General features: G+C 36.5%; 1 protein-coding gene across 3 annotated transcripts in view; it reads right to left on the bottom strand.

The window, feature by feature from the left end:
* GRM8 (glutamate metabotropic receptor 8) overlaps nt 1-17,963 on the bottom strand; it is a 358,440-nt gene that overhangs the window by 182,638 nt on the left and 157,839 nt on the right. For all 3 annotated transcript variants that reach the window (XM_056341852.1, XM_056341851.1, XM_056341853.1), the window contains 3 exons: nt 16,020-16,155; nt 15,393-15,547; nt 13,997-14,134 (listed from right to left, as the gene is read on the bottom strand). In XM_056341852.1, coding sequence (XP_056197827.1) covers nt 13,997-14,134; nt 15,393-15,547; nt 16,020-16,155 — 429 coding nt within the window. The remainder of the gene's footprint in view (nt 1-13,996; nt 14,135-15,392; nt 15,548-16,019; nt 16,156-17,963) is intronic.

The raw sequence follows: 17,963 nt of genomic DNA, 5'->3' as shown, positions 1-17,963 counted from the left end.
TACCATAATCAGTCTTATATCCTTTCAGCTGTGAAATGCTACTGAGCTCAGTGCAGTCCTGCACAGATGCGTAAGTGGGCCCTGTAGAACCTACCTTGCAGGAATGGAGCTATATTTCTAAATATTGCGCAGTAAATTGTTTGAAGTCATAATTACACCTCAAATCTTGACCATAGTGTAATTAAGGTCCCAACCCTCAAATGGCTACTAAGTTAAATTAGCATTCAAAACTCCATTTAAAAAAGGACTTTGGAAAAGAAGAAACACTTAGTCAAAAACATGTTCATAAAGGAATTAATGTACTGAGCTATAGCAAAATGTACATAGTCTTATAAAAGAGTTACTAAGGACTTGAACACCATGAAGCAAATGACTAGGAATGACAAATCAGACCAAGCGCAGAATTTACAATATATGTTAAAGAACAGATAAGGCAACAAGTTAAAATTTAACCCTATCGACGAGTGTCACAGAACCAAACTCCTCGAGCGATCAGAAAGAGTGAGAGGATGATTTTGGCCACTCAGTCACAAAAACAAGGGAACTGAAATGCTACAGAGTTACAGAGACAAACAGCAGAAAACACGACATTCGAAACCTCATTTCACTCAACCACATTTCAGGCAGGTAAATATCATAATGAAGCATCAGCCAGAGACACTGTAAATGACCACCAACATGAACAACAACTAGAGAACTCCAAGAAGAGAAAGAATGTTGGGTTTTATCTGGAAGAGCGCACTAGATCCAATTTCAGATAGGACTACAAATGAGACCCTTTGTAACGATGAACAAAATATTCTCAGACACACCTTTCTAAAAAGGAAGAAAAATAAGTAAGCAAGAAAAAAAATGAGTATAGGAATGTTGATATCTTTTTTTTTTAAGGAGCACTATATAAAGGCAAAGAAGATGGTACCATCCAAATTCTAAAAGCCCACTTCCCTTTTTTAATGTCACATATGTAACCAAAAGTAAACATATAGCCCTGATCTTAAAGGCTCTAAAAGCAAAACCCAACATGATTCAGTATCACAGTAGAGAAGACTGCAAGAAATTTGAATTCTTTTTTTCAGAAGAGTGATTCATACTAAAATGAGAAAACAAAGAGGGCAAACTGTGGAAAATTGAACCACAAGCCAGCAGACCAAAAGAGATTTCAAGGAGTAATAAACATTACTGTTCCCTCCCACATACAATTTTCCTTTCATTGACACTAGACAATTTTAGAATTCAGTATCGCTGAGGCCAGATTCTTGGTTGGTTACCCTTTTCATAGGATGTTCAAATTTCTTGTCTTTATTTCAAGGTTCTGTGCAACCTGTCTATAAAGCTCTGCTTGTTTTCATCCTGGTTTTAAGATCTGAAACTCTTGTCTTCTGAAGTAAAAAGCAATGTAGCTTCCCTTCTGATCATTCCTTTAAAGCTTTTCTTATCCTACTCTGCCTTTGATTACTAACCTCTCTGTGATTTTCACACAAAAATCAAGTTACTGCTGTCATTTGGGGGGCCACGTCCTCTCAAATCTCATACTTCTTCATGTCAATAAAGCAACACTCATGCATAGCATTGAAGATTTGGCCATATAGTCCTTTGTATTTTATCTCTGTGCAACTAAGTTGCAGAATCCTTGGTCTCGTGTTCCAAACCCTGTCGTCTTGATTATCATCATAAAGCACATGAAAGACAATTTCACAGAGGAATTAGTTAAAACAGTTCAGATAAAATGGAAAGTGACCTTAATACTCATCCAAAATTCAACCCAAATCTTATGCAGACCCCAAAGTCTCACACTGCAGCTTGCAAAGGTATGGGTCAGCCAGAGCCTATGTAAAGGAAAATGTGTAACACAGGGTGCCAGGGATCTTCTGCCATGAAGGCTGATAGCCAGGCCATAGGTAGTTCTGCTGAGAAGTGCAGAAGCTGCAGTATAATATGTAGATTTATTTGCCCTTTCTCCTGCAGGCTGTCAGGTACCAATCTTTATATTCTATGCTCTCCCACTGCACGTAGAAATTGCAAATGTAAAAGACCTTTGCATATTCACTTTCAGTTCTGTTCGCTGACATGAAGACTTGTAGAATATAATGCAGCAAATTAATTCTTCCTTCCTTCATTATTTTATTCCTCTCTCCATTTTAAAACACTGCTACAACTATAGATTTCACATAAAATCCAGTGGAGAGGTATCAGAAGTTCATGAGATATTTTTTTCCTATTAAATTTCTACTCCAATTTCACATAAAAGTTATAATTATATATATATATGGCCTAATTAAAAAATAAAAGCAATGAGATCCAGGAAACAAATCACTGAATACATTTGCTTTATTGATCAGTACATAATTAGCTATTTACACAGCAAATTTAGCCTCCTTTTCACTTCCCAAATTCTGTAAAAACATTTGTAATCTTACATTTATTATTTATTTGGAATTATTAAGTACAAAGTCAATGGCTAATTTGTGGTCTGTACATTTGTTTTTTCTCAATAGCTTTTATCTAGAATCTAAGGAATTTTGCATACTTTTAAGCTGGATGCAGAACACTTTACAACCTTTTTGCCTCATAGTTATACTATTCAATTTTGGAAATTGCTTTTCTCTACTGTAGACTTTTGGCAGATGCTAACATTTCTGTCCAAAAAGTTAAAAAGAAAAGGCAATTATTCCAGCAAAGTATACACATGTACTGTTTGTTATATTTTCAGATTTTATATGTAACAAATATATCCTGCAAGAAGAGTCAGTGAATTGCAGAGCTTACTCTATCACTCTCCAGGCCAACACTTACAGTGTTCCTGAAACTATTTTTAGAGTCCCAGGCTCTTTTTCAAAATTTAAAAGGAACAAGATGAATTTTGTTTTTGTTTGCTGTTACTTTCACAAGTCACAGGAAGAGACAATTTAAAATGTTACCTTGAAGTGTTTCTGGTGCTGGAAATTATTTGCTCATTTCAAGATGAGAGAATAATTGTTGATTTATCTGAGAGTCTCTGAAAAACTGTTCTTTCAAGGGTATGGCTCAGGAATAAGTCTACCAATAGTCAGAACTCAATACTGAGAGTGAAAAAGCACCCTTATATTCTAAGCCAAACAATGCTTATGTGGCACTTAAATTCCTCTGAACTCCTCTGAAAAGGTTTATGACGTGCAAATGCCAACACATTTTTTTTCTTTGCTTGAAAAAATACAACAGGAAAACACTGTTAGAAAAAAAAATAATAATCTGAAGAATACAATCTCTGGCTCAAAGAGATTATACTTGAGCACATGGAAAAGTAGGGAACAGATGGGAAGGAAGGGAAACCTGAACACCATGGTAAACCTCAGCTCACCACCTGCCTCACAACTGAAGAGCTTTTGAAGCTATATGGGTCTTAGCTTTTTCTGGGGTCAGGTGGAATGTATGTAGTGTATACACCTTCCCTTTCACTATCTTGAATTTTAACTAGACAGTAACAGATCAATCAAGACCATCCTTGGCTGCCAAAACTTCAATAAATGCTGAAGATACAGTAGAAAAAGCCCCACAGCGTTAATCACCCATTGTTTACTGATGCAGCTGAAGATAGCGCTAATGGCAGCACACTTTATCCCACAGTAGCACTTTAATAAACTGAAAGTAACTTATTTTCCACAGGGTATGTTGCATGTGAGACTACAACACCTGCTGCTTTTGTCTCAGGGACAGATCATGTACATTATGTAGATTCATCAAAGACTTCAAAGCCTTAATTTGTCAGTCTCCTGGGATTATCTCATCGCAGAATTAAAAGGATCTTGGCCAAAATAATAGAAACATTTCATTTTTAAACAAAGCCTAAACATAAATCTGAAATATAAACCTTTGTCAAAAAGTCCCTTTAAAATATTTTGCATAATTCAACAGAATATTGCATGCTGAAAATGTATGGTACTATAATAGGCAAATAGTCACATATTCAGATCTGAGGAATATTTGCTGATAGTCTATGTACCAAGGATGGCCATGCTTTTTTTTTGTTGTTGGGGTTTTTTTTGTTTCTATCTGTGAACGTACCTGTAAGGATGCTAAATTACATCTAAACGTTTGAGTAATATAGTCATAATTAATATAGTCAGATATTGGAGTTATCACCAGGATCTTACACGAACTGGGAAGGCAGATTGCTTTATTGATAAGGTGGTGACCAATGCAGCCATGGAATGGGATTCACTTCACACGACTTGAGGAATCTAAAAGCAGGGCACCTCATCCAAATTAGTCATCTAGGTCTATCTGCAGTCCATAAAGAGAGATGGGCATCCTCAAAGGGTAAGTCATGCCAGTCTAAGCAGCTTACCAAGACTTGTGGAGGTGGCCTGCTAGAAGTTAGAGAATTAAGTGAATCCTGTCTCATGAGCTCCACCCAAGGGCAATCTTGCAAGCCCTGAACATGCACTAGTCCAGAGCCAGACTTCGGGTCAAAATCAATGTGCCCAGCCATGCAGTTACGTTGGTGTAACTTCCACGTAAGAAACACACCTCTCCTCCCGTGTACACTGATCTTAACACAATCTGGGGACACTTTTGGATACAAATACTATTCTGGAAATATTGAACTACAACTGGTACATTTAATAGATACACTTATCCATTAAAGGCCAAATTCTGACCTCCTTTTCTACTCTGATTTGTATTACAGTCCATTATGTATGCCCCGTTGATTTTGCTGGGTCTATTTTTGCAATAAAATTGTATTTGGTAGATTAAAACATATGTGCATCTGTTTACAGATGACCAGTCTGTACAACCTTGCACAAAAAGTGAGTAATTACTTATAAATCAGGGGCATTTCACAGGTGAATAATTATTCAATGTATTAAAAATGTTCATGATCTAAAGCAGTCCACAATAAGTATTTTAATTGCTGCTTCCTGAAATTATGACATCACTTATTTTACCTATGCTAATTGTATTATAAAATTGATATAATTATTAAAAATAGCTTTACTTGGTGTATTTGTGGTATCTAAAGTCAGAATAAGTTTGAACTTTTTTTTTTTAAATATCAAACATAGTTCATCAGTAGAAAGATCACAAAAAAAAGATTAAATAATTTCTTTCTTTTAACCATTTTCTTTTCCTTTGTATTCATACTTGTTTTAACTTGTTGATATCCTGTAAATCAAGTATTAGCTAATATAGAAAAGGCTATTTTGTGGGAACTTTGCATCAACAGTTATACGATGTAAGTCACTGTATTCCAGTACATATGTGAGATGACTTTTTTTTTTTTTTTGGCAGTTACAAAACAGGAAAAACAAGTAACTTTTTTTGATTACTGAGAAACTGCATACTGTTAAATTTAAATATATATCTTAAATCAATGCATACTCCAAGATTATTGAAAACAGCTTATAAATATTGAGCTGTGTATTAAATAGACTTTCCCCTTTCAGAACAGCTAGTCAATGGAATAATGCAATGTTAGTTGGTAGGTAGCAGTCTTCTGCAAATGAGGGCCAAGAGAGTCAAATCCTGCTTGTGCTCAGGAACTGAGCAGAGAGGGCTCTATGTCCTTCTGACTTACTCAGAGGGATCACCATCACGAGCAGCTGATTTCCCTCACCACACAGACTCTGACAACACTAGATGGGGGGTGGGGGGGTCCACCTTTCTTCATCTCTACCCACTCAGTCCCTTGAATACAGCTACAATCATGTTTTATTCAGACAAGGAATGCACTTTTGAAACAAATTTCCTGACTGCTCCCACTTTCACACCATGGAGCGGTCCTGTTGTGCGCAATCCCAGTGCCTTTCAGGGGAAACCAAAGTGTAGCATGAGTGCCTGCAATACAGCTATTGCCCTCCAGCTCAAAGGACCATACTAACCTGAAGTAAAATCTCTTGAAAAAGAGTATAGTATGGACCTCAGATGCTCACCATTGACTCCTTCACTCTGCAGAGGTGAGCTGTTTGATAACATAGACATGGTTTCAGGCCACCTGGGCTGCCTGGGGAAGAAGGTACCTCACAAAGACCATCTTTCTCTGCCTGATTGGTATCTCCCACCATGCAATAGACCAGGAAAAAAAAAAAAAATGTATCATGGACCACTCCTTGTGAACATGGAAGAACATTTTCAACCAAATTAACATGCCTGCTTCTGGTCTGGGTAATGAAGTTTCACATCCAAAGTTCTCAACCAGATTAGTTCACAGAACAGTGCTAGAGTGGTCAGACAATGGTCAACAGGTCTGAAGATGAGTAACCTCCTATGAGGTTACAAAGATCAGATCAGCCTGTCTGACCACATCCAAGCACATCGAAAACTATGCAGCTAATGGTCTCTTTCGGAGACTGAAACTATTTTTTATTGTACTACTTGTATTCTAATGAAGCGTCTAGTCAGGTAGCAAGTACGCACACCAAATGCACACACCTATAAAACGTTTAAGCACTGTAAACTGAAATGCTCAACTAATGGGACAGATGACGTATATACAAAATTGAAGGAGTTCTTCCAGCCCTCTCCCAAAGCAGAATTACGAGAACTTGCTCAGAAGGGAAAACAACAAATATCTTTTCTACCTGAAGGGTATCTGCAACTCAGGCTTATACCGAACAAGTCTTCCTGTTCACAGCAAGGGTCTGATGAAGAACGGCATCCAACACTTTGACTATCATTTTTTCCCCATTCTACTAGCATCTGTCCAAAATGGTTGGGCTGCTAGCAGAAATGGCCGAGTAACTTACTATTGCTCCCAGGAAAAAGGATTGCATAGCGATACCATGATTACGTGTGCAACATCTAAGTTACATCATAAATAATACTGGTTACAAGTTTTCTGAGGTTACATTTCAGAACGTGCAGTTCCAGAGTTTACACAAAATTGTACCTAAAGCAAAAATTAGTTCACTAAGATAGGCCGTTCTTCCAGAGGGTCTGAGCTGTAATAAGTATTTCTGTATTCATAAGTTCCTAGCAAACACATCCACACACGTGCACATACATATGTGTATTAAAAGTATTCCAACTCGGCAGTGAGTGTATCAAGTCTAAAATGGCAAGATGCTCTATTTAAATGATTTTGCAGTGGAATATGACTCATAACTTTGTAAAGCCTTAGAAATCTAAAACCGATACATTTCCTGACTGAATACAAGACTTGAATTCCTATTCACGAATAAAATTATAGAGAAACAAATACCTCTATGGAGTATATCAACAATTTCTTCTTCATATTAGAATAAGAAGCTTTTTAAAATGATATGTTTTGCAAGTGAATCTAAGATTTTACAATGGGATTGAGAAGTGGTATTCCACTAGATATATTATAAATAGATGTGAAAATACTGGTGAAACAATAAAATGGATGACAGCAAGTGAAATGAAGAAACCAAATTAGTGAATGGGCAACGTATGTTAGGTCCCCTGATTTGACAGCTCTCAGGCATACTGAGTGATACTTATGTACATTAGCAGCTGCTGAAATGAAACACTATTCAACTTGAATCTTCTGAAATTCTATACTTTTGGAATAAAAGCCAGAACTGGCCCTTTGTAAGACAACTGAATGTGTATTTTGATGAAACATACCTTCATCTATGATCTACCTCTTATCAGTCTATCAGTGACAGCAGAGACGTGGCAAGGTTCATGCCTGCACGTTCTCCACCATCAGGACAGAATTTGGCCTAAACATTCTGACCTGACGTATAACACAAGAAAGTCTGTATTTCAGTCTTGTTAATTTTGACAAAACATCACTCACCATTCTCAGACATTAACTTTTTCTTTGGAATTGACTACCTAGGCTTCTGAAATTGAAAACCAGACAAAATCTGCAAAAATGGTGAATTTATGGCCTATTGTATACTACAATAAAGAGATTAAACTTAATTCAGGTTAATGGAAGAGGTCTTGGTGCCACCTGGGACATGAGATATTGTCCTAAAACCAAAAGTAAATGCTCTCTGGCTCCATATATTATTTAATGACACATGACGCAGTTTGATTTAATGCTGTATTAGAGGAAGCATGGGACCACTGCAGTGCAGCTACCTGTAACGCACAATTTTCATAGTTCTGAGATAACGTCCAAAGCAGAGTAGAAAACAGCTCAGACTATGACAAATACTCCTCAAAGTCTTTTGTTCCCAGTTGATGTGATGGGTAGCAAAGATTCGACAGCCAACTTGGCTCCTGCTTATTATGCTGCAAAACTGACTGCTGTGACTTTTACGTAGAATTATTGTACTTACACAAAAGAGCAACAAACATTTTATAAATATAAACAAAAAGTAAAAAAAACCAACCTCCTTCTGCAATGTGTTTATAAGATACTTTTCAAATTGGAATCAAGAAAATGCAACCAGCAAAAAAAAAAGAGAAAGAATAAGAAATGCCCTTTCTACCTCTTATAGCTAAATAAACCGGTCACAACACACAAGTCACACAAAGAGGGAGAGCATGCAGCTTTTCCATGTGGTCAAAAACAGTGTCTCCTGAGCCTTAGTGCCTTTTGGGAATTGTGGTACAGCTCACCATGTGTCTCAACTGCATCTATGCTGATTCTTTAAACTTTGCATAGGTCTCAAAAAAAAAACCAAACAACAAAACCAAACCTACGTAACCTACGTTAAGACTAATTTTATAGTAATGGAACCATTGCTCAAACTACATAGCAATGCATTGTACCTCTGTGAGATGCACATTCTGCTACTGAACTTGTATAAATTTTTCAGAATGTGGCGGCATACACATATGAATAAATCTACTTCTTTCCATTGATATTTTTAGCTGCAATTGTGTTTTCAAAGAGGTTGGTTAAGGAAAAACAGTTAAATAATGGATCTGTAAAGTACCTAGGTATGCATGATGTCTATTATACTGCACTATGATTTTTTTTCAGTGAAACACATAGTTCGGTTTAATAGAGGAAACTGAAATTTGACTAATTTGCACAGGTCTCTATATGCTTTTGGAAATTCTCCCATCTTTATTTTTAGCAGTGCAGTCAGTCATTATAGGTTGTTAAAGGCTGATTAGGTTTGCAGAGTAGTTAAAATGCTAACCAAACGAAACAGGGGGAGAGACTACTTCTTTAGGGCTGTGCATGAAAGAGCCTTTTTAATTAACATTTTTATTGAGGTTTTATTAAAGGACCACATTTTGCTGTTCAAAGACTAAAAATATTTTGATAAATGCATGACTTGAAGGGATGTTATAGGGGAAAAACAGAACAAATCTCAATGGAACAGCATCTTATGTCAGATTTGAATCTAAGGCTATGATTGCACACATTAGAACATGATACAGAAAGCAACTTTACTTCATGTTAATTTCTATCTGCTTATGCATGCAAACACAAACAAACATCTACATGTGTACACACATATATTTGTAAAGAGAACTTCTTCAGATTTATTTTTTTTTTAGAATGAAATCAAATATTAACATTCTGTGAGGTTAATGGAAGCAAATCTGAGTACATTTCATTTAATTCTTACCCTTGTCCCTTAACTCTTCAGCATTAATGCTGCTTTCTTTTTCTATCACCATGTTTTGGTCTTCTGAAAGAATGATGGTGCATATTGTCAGCCCCACAATTCAATGCAATTCTTAAAAAAGTAGTCTGGGATATCTTTGTTTCATTTATGCTGTTTCTTAAGAAACACAAGGTCTGGAAACCTACCTTAAGATGGGACTGAAAATTGGTAGCTCAATAACCAAGAGCTGGAGTTAAAAACAAAACACCAGGATTAAATCTAGTCAGTCCACAATTTATAAGTAATGCTAAATCCACAGCTATCAAAAACTTAGCCACTAACTGAGTCAAATGAGAAGCTGAGGGTATGGGAAAATTCTCCAGGGTGTTAAATTTAAAGTCAAGCAACAGGCATACTGTCTTTCCCATCTTTCATAAACATGGGGCAAGCCCTTCCTCTTGAAGAATGTTCATAATCGAAGGATGAATGCTGTCTCTGGCTTTACAGTTTTCTACTGGGCACAGGGATGAGTGAAAAGCTTCTCATCTCCTCACATCTTATTTCCACAAAGAGATTCCAATGCTAAAGAAAGGCTGTTGAAGATCCCTGAAAGATTCATGGCTCACTAAATATCTTTTTATTGAATGTAGAAAACCTGCACCTTGAATAAATATGTGAAATTCCTTGTAACCTCTACAGACAGTTCATTTCTTGTAGTGCTCCGTTCTTTTCCATTTTGTTGTAGTAAGGCAAACGAGTTTTCTCTGTAAATGCCTGTCTCCAGTTAAAAAAGTTTAAGGGTAGTCATTGAATTATTGTTTCATGTTTACTAAGCTAATGGCCCTTTTTTATTATTATTATTTTCTTTTTTTTTAAGTCCAGAAATGTTGGAACAAAAAGTCTTTAATATTTTTCAATGTGCACTATTCCAATCTTGATGATTTGATCAATGTACACTCACATTCAAAATACGGAGCTAGTGGCAAATCAATAGTGGCAAAGCAATTACTTTTTCAAAGTTTAGGTGAATCACTGCTTTTTGTAAACTGGCAAAAATAAGAAAACAAATGGTCAGGCAAACTCAAAAGGAACATATTATTTTGTGTATCTCCAAACCACAAATTCTTTTAAGAATAAGAAGCAACAACAACCGCAAATAAACAGTATTTTTAAACAGTTTTAAATTACCAGTTTTCTTTAATAAACTGTTTAATCCATTACACTCTAGACTGTAATATTCAGTAATGTACAAGAACAGAAGAAGGTAAGAAGGCTTATGAACTTTTGTAATTTTTAACCTTGAAGGAAAAGAAAACCCTTTCAGGACTTTCAATGCTAAACAGAATGTTGATTTTACATGGAAGAGAAAAGAGGTATATTTTTTGCTTTGAAGCACTTTCTGGTATCTTCATAGGATGAAAAGTGCTTGAAATTGTATTAGATTGGTAGCATCCTAACTGCAGGTGGTAAAAATTTAAAGCTATGGACAGATAACTTGACTAAAGAACAGGGATATTATTTTTTGTTGTTGTTGGGAATTACAAATGTTCTATGAGAAAAAGATTCAAGTACCTCCTACTTAACTAAGATAAAAAGGAATGCCTAATAAAACACATCTCAGGCTTGAGAAAACGTTATACCTACCAATTTGCCTTTTAATATCTTTGGAAGGGGAGATTTTCAGATTATGGCTGTATCCCAGGTTTTTTTTATTTCTCTCAATGCATCACTGGCTATTGACATAATATACAAATTGGGCTGGTGGGCAAAACCAGAAGATCTTATCTGCAGTGCCCAGATAAAATAAAAAAATATATTATTCACATAAATATTTATATAAATACCATTGGTGGGTTTTCAGTTCAGTTTTCAAATCCTGAATGAGAGATGGGAAAACATCCTTTTAATTGAGCTGAAATTTAGGACTGAGAAAATACACATGAAGTTCAGAGAAAACCCACTGGAAGGGCAACTGGCAACTTGGATAGGCCAAGAATCTGTGTCTTTAATATAAAGTTATGAACAATTAAATGTAACAGCTCCTATATCTTTATTGAAATTTGAGGGTTTATTATTTTCTTTCATTTACTGCCATTATTTCAGAGCAGGCTTGGCTATGAAGTCTGTTTTGGCTTTTCAAGGGAAAGATAAACTCATGGGTGAGATATTCTCCCCTCTAAACTTTAGCAGACATAGAAGATCACAGTAGACTGACTCATCTGTTTTGGGTGCGTCGGTATGAAGAACCAGCCAGGATTTCATTGCTGCCTCTTTTTGTGCATGGAAGGCATGACAAATGATCTGGGGTAGTCAAGATACCATTGCGATTCTCGAGGATTAGACTGGGGGATGTCACTCCCCCATTGTCCACCAGCATTTTTCCTTAAATCGCAGGAGTTTTAGTTCAAATTTCCATCCGCATGTCTTGCTTCAGTTTATTTAAAAGGAACAAATATTGGTTACATTTGCTATCCAACCCTTTAAATTTGAGTTAGACAATTTTTTTTGTCTAGGGAACACAATCAACCAGTCAGCTTGTTTCAGGTCTGCTGCTGTCCAAGCGTCTTTTTTATTGTAGTAAGCACAGTTTTAGTCAAGGGTCCTATCACTTGGCAGTACTCTTGCTTGCAGAATTCATAACCTTTTTCCCCAGCAGGTACTAATATATGTGCAACCTTCATATGAGACTGCTCACATCTTAGTCCTATCCCTTGATACTATGTTAACTTTCTGGTGTCGAAAATATGTTTTCTTTCTGTTTTCAGGCACAGAGAGCATACCATAACTTTGCTTCATAAAATATACGGATATCTATTTCAAATCGCAAATTACTTTGAATCTATCAAGATATGGCCTATGCACTTTATATACTGCTTTTCATTTGGTAATTCATTTTGACAGATGTGACGAGGCTGAGACAAGTCATACAACCATCTGTGGTAACATTTAGAGCTTCCCAAACTTCAGCACATACACCACTCATTCCACCTGAAGAACTTCAAAAAAGCATCTATTTTCCACTTAAAATAGGAAGGGGGGGGGGGGGGGGGAAAATCCCTTCCCAGACATGGGTAACTACCCAGCCATGAATTACTGCTATATGAATCAAGGCCAAGGAGTAAAGGATTAGAGTAATAAGCTAATTTAGCTCAGTGAGGAACTAGATATCATCCTTTTCTTTTGTGGTGTATGAAGTAAAAGGCAGAAGATGAGGCAGCAGTGTTGAAATGAAAGAGTGCATGCATGTCTCTCCTATTTCTCTGTGAGATGTATCTGTGCATTGCGAAGCCCAGTGCAGTAAGTCTTTGAATCGATGGAACAGTATACATACAATAAATCTGGTGGTTCAGGAAGTGCAGGAATAATGGTGCATGTGCTTGGAGACTGCACGGCATGTCTGTTTGACAAGCCCAGGAGAAGTGGGCTGCTGGTGTGCAGCTTTTTGCAGAAAGTTAGGAAGGGCACCCCCATAACAAAGGCTGCATGGCGGTGTCACCAGGCAGCCAGAAATCTTGGAACAGCAAAAGAACAAAAATGTTCATGTTCCGTGTAGAAAATATTATTTGGTGAAGGAAAACACTGCCAGGAAAATCAAATCACATTGGCAACCTACATATTTAGTGCAGAAAATCAGGTATTGCTGCTGCCACAAGTCACCGAGATGGTGGTCACTACCAGTAATGCTGGGGGTGGTGGCAGTAATTAAAGGAATAACACTGGGAGCCCTGACATTAGGAAAAAAACTATTTACACAAGTAGTAACATAGTCTGCTGTAGTCACAGAAAACTAAAGGTAACAGTCTTGTAATAACTTTTGCAAGGGACAACAAAAAGCCAACATGTCATAGAGGAGGTGAAACTCAGAGCTACTAATGCAACTGCTATACGAGCTGTCATGACAATAGTGTCTGGGGTCTGATGCCTCAGCAAGCAGGTTTGAGAACACCAGTGCCAATTACACAGTTTTTGCTCAAACTTCATAGAGACTTTCAGCTTTATAACAATAGAGAATCCTGTTCTTTTCACATGAGGACAAGTAATAAGAACATATTGATTTGATTTTTAACTCCATCTTCCAAACACAGTTTGTAAACTAAATAAGGAGTTCATGACTTGACCCATCATCATGACCTCAACAGTTTAAACAGCAATTTAATTTTCTCTGTATATGCTTCAGGGATAACAATATGAGAATTATTGTGATGTGCCCATTCACTAAAAAAAAAAAAATAAATATCGTATTGACAACTATAGATGGGGTGAGAGAGAAGGTCATTGAAACATGAATGGAATTTAACCACAGCCACAGGTTTTTAACAAGATCTGTACCATCATTGGATTTCTGCAAATTAACTTCTAACTTTCTCAAACATTGTCCATGAATTTTTCTTTAGGTTTGAGAAAAAAATGTCACACTTCTTTTACAACACAATAATATGTATTGGAGTACTGAAGGGAGCCAGAAGAGTGATGAAAAGAAAGCAGTTCCATTCCCGCACTCCAGCAACTTATAGATAATGTCTTACTTTCACAGTTACCTGTGCATTTCTTGATGTTGCTGTTTCTTTTTCCATGTGATCCTAACTTGCATCCAAAGTTCTCCTCCCAAAATTCTGCAAACCATACATTTCTTCGATTGTTAGCAAGTGTTCGGCTCCGAAAATATCTATCAAATCCTACATTTAAAGGGAAGTGAAAGAAGCATTAAAATATGATACAGGATAAAATTAGTCATTTAAAGACAACAACATATTTTGTATAAATATCAGAAGAAGAAAAACTTTAAGTACAAACTACTATAATAAGATATTTTATGAGCATAGTAGTATTTAAGCATTAAAAAGGCACTATATTTGTTAACCTGTATTTTCTGTAGAACAAGATCTTTAAATACCTACTGCAGTAAAAAAATCTCTAAAGCCCCAGCAGAATTCTATAATATATAAAAAAAACCCCCAAAACAAAACAAAACAAAACAACAACAACAAAAAAACCAACAAAGAAACCCACCATATAGTTAGGGAAACAGCTAAATTTTTAATACACAGATGAACCAAATAGAGAATTAGATACCTACAAGACATTAGACAAACTGTAATCACTACTCAAAAACTGTGACCCAAACAAATTTCATTTCACAGCCATCTAAAATGACTGGGTACCACTCTGTTGAACCAGAACGCTTTCAGGACACTAAAATTCTGCTTCTATTTATATATTTAATGAGCCCAGCTGAGAAACTAAAGATTCCTGCTTAAATCTGATCAGATTCTGCACCAGCCTTACCCCTACAACCCAGCAAACATAAAGAAATCATGACTAACACACACCATCTGGATTAAGCTCTTTACAAATATTTCCATATGGCTAAATTCTCCAAGTAGCATCAATAATGCTGAGGTTTTTTCTAATCGTTTACCACTTTAGAGTGCTTACCCAGACAGTAAGAGATGTTACTATGTCCAGTACCCTTCCAGGAATAAAGTGATTCAAACCAACAACTGGCACTTCATCCAACAAGTCAGAAACTTTGTTAATATAGGTGGCTTCTTAAAGTAACTTTATGAGAGGAAAGCAGCGCCTAGATTGATCTCCTCCCACAAGAATGAGCTGACTCATTATCATCCATCCAATGCTCTTCTTTTTTGTCCCAAAGAACCACCAGACTAAGGGTAAGAAGCTCTCCCCTACAGATGCTCTCATTATTAGATAATTACATGATTGCCTAATTGCAGATTCAGCATCTTCTCATCTCAACAGAAATATTGAAAGAATATTGGATCAGGCCAACTCAAGTTACTTAGTTGGAAAGTTTCCCCTGATTTCCCTGTAATCAAGCACTACATGATTTATTAATTTATTATTTTTTTTAAGAGAACTCGGGTGCTAGGTCATTGTCAGAAAATGAGAATTCTGTGCCATGTACATTCCTACCATCTATTGATGTTCTTTTGGGCAGGATGGTTACTGCTCCTTCTGCAATCTCCTCCTGTTGCTGAACTGGTGAGATTTTTGACCCCCAGCTATCTGAGCCAATCCAGAGGAAGTGTCCAGACTGATTAGCTTTTTTGGCTGCTTCCAGTATTCGCCTGCAACCAAACAACAAATGACTAATTAAACAAACAGCATTTACAAACGATTTGAGAAACCCAAGCATTAATTCTGGCTATGCATAAGTAAGCTCACGCTAACCAGTCAATAGTTTTCACAGTCTAAAGCACATTCAACAACAGCTGTAGTGAATTCAAGTTACAGTACTGTACAAGTTAATTTGTTTCATCTTTAGCCATATTTTTCTAGCATCTTTGGTTTCTTTGTTTTCAGTGACTAAATAATAATCTATTGGAGCTGCACTCTTAGGAACTAGGAATCAGTTAGATCTCCACAGAATAAAGGACCAGTACGGTATATAACTGGAACTCAATTTCTTATCATGAGATTTCCAAGAATTTTTACAGGGGATTGAATCTAAAACTCCTACATTGCTCTATTCTGCACCAGGCAACTGAGCATCTCTGTGATGTGAAAAATCTTCAGCACACAAAATTAGGAAACGGGCACCTAATATCATCTTCATTCGCAAACATGATCACTGCTCGAGCATTTGGAGTTTCCAACAAGCGTTTGATGATCTTTTCAAATTCTCCTGGTCTTGGTTCCCGAGGGATTTTGAGTGACTGAGCAATGCAAACACCTCCTGAGAAAAAATTAAAAGGAAAAAAAAAGAATTTTTGCACATTAAATATTCACACTTCAGATGATCCATAATTAACCAGGCAGGCTAAGAAAGCAAGGCGCTAATCTGAGATACAGCATCACAGCCAAAAGTTACATTATCTATGAATTTTGAAACATGCACTGTACAAGTTTCCACACACAATACTGCATTAAGGAGTACAACTCATTTACCTGTTAATTTAAGGTTTTATATAAAGTTTTAAACACCATCCTGAGCCAGGTCACCAAGCACCACACACTAACAGCTAGACTGAGTTCTACAGACCTACCCCAGTTTATGGCAGCTGAGAATCCAGTCTTGCCACAGGATTGCATTTAACTGTGGGAGCTGCAATTTGATATGGGTTTGTAATGCAGCTTTTTGGTACCAGGTACTATCATACACCTCTGCTTTTTCAACAGTGAGTAGAAGGTTAACAATAAATGCTGTGGTTACAGAATCGAGTAGAGAACTTGAAATGTTCTTTTATGAACGAATACATACAGATCCCTTCTAATTGTTATTATGACAGTCTTAATTAAGTTGTCTTAATTATTTAAAAGGTTTTGGGCTGTCATTGAATATTCTAAATTACTAATCAGCAAACGAACACAAACTCAGAGATGATATTTATATATCTTCCTGACAGAAGGAGGAAAGTGCTAATTCAAATCTTTATGTTTTACCCATCCTGCAAAAAGGGGCAAATTTTGACAGAAACTTGGTGATTTCTAAAGGCTTTCATGCACCAGTTCAGGGGAGTCTCTGCTTCCCAGTTATGGCATTGGTATCTACGTTTGAGCACACAAGGAGAGAAATTCCTTGAGCTTGTTTCATGGAGCACTGAGTCCAGATTGTTACCAGCTTCTTACACCATATGTGATCTTTCCGTGCTTATTTATGGATTTACTTTTTTTTTTTTTTCTTTAAGAACTATTGCCTGATTTGTACTGCTACATCTAATTCCCACCAATATTTTCTCTTGATTGTTGTTATTCCCAATGTAAGAGACTCGTGGTGAATCTAACAATTAATGAAACCAGAATATTAAGGCAATGAGAAAATATTTATTTCTAACAAAAAGATACATGCCACTAAATAAAGACAAAGAAAATGATGATTTTTGCACCTCAGCATCTAAATACTTCTACACTGAAAACTGCTTTCAGTGCGAGTAAGAATAAGAATGTGTTTTAAAAGAGCTGTTCTATTTTTAATGAACGCTGGTATTTATTTTCTGATGTGTAAGATCATTCAGGGCATATACATGTCTACATATCACAATTAATTGGACAAACAATCACAGTGAGATGACTATGTTGTATTTGGGGAGGCCTTCCAACTTCCTCAACAGTCTCCCCCTCCCTATCAAAAAGTCAACCTACTGCTTTCCCAAACTACCTCACAAACTAGGTTAATACACACTGTCAGTGGTACAATTTGCACAAAAAGAAGGGTCCAGCCAGGTGCAGCTTGGGATATAAAGCTACCTGACAATCTTACAGAGGTCTCTTGCATTCGCTTACTCAAGGTGAATTTATCTAATCTTTAAGCAAAGCAGACAAACAAAATAAACATACTTATGAAGCCTTTTTTATTTCTTTTATTCTAAGAATGAGTGGGAACGGTTCAAAGTTGCCCCAAGCTTGGCAGTGTTTAAGAGGCATTTGGACCATACCCTTAATAACAACATGCTTTAACTTTTGGTCAGCCCTGTATTCGTCAGGCAGTTGGACTAAATGATCATTGTACGTCCCTTCCAACTGAAATATTCTAGTCTAGTCCAT

The sequence above is a fragment of the Falco biarmicus genome, chromosome 5 (genome assembly GCF_023638135.1).
Source record: "Falco biarmicus isolate bFalBia1 chromosome 5, bFalBia1.pri, whole genome shotgun sequence".
Classification (NCBI taxonomy): Eukaryota; Metazoa; Chordata; class Aves; order Falconiformes; family Falconidae; genus Falco; species Falco biarmicus.
The sequence above is the reverse complement of the archived record's forward strand: the minus strand, read 5'-3'. Positions and strand labels throughout refer to the sequence as shown.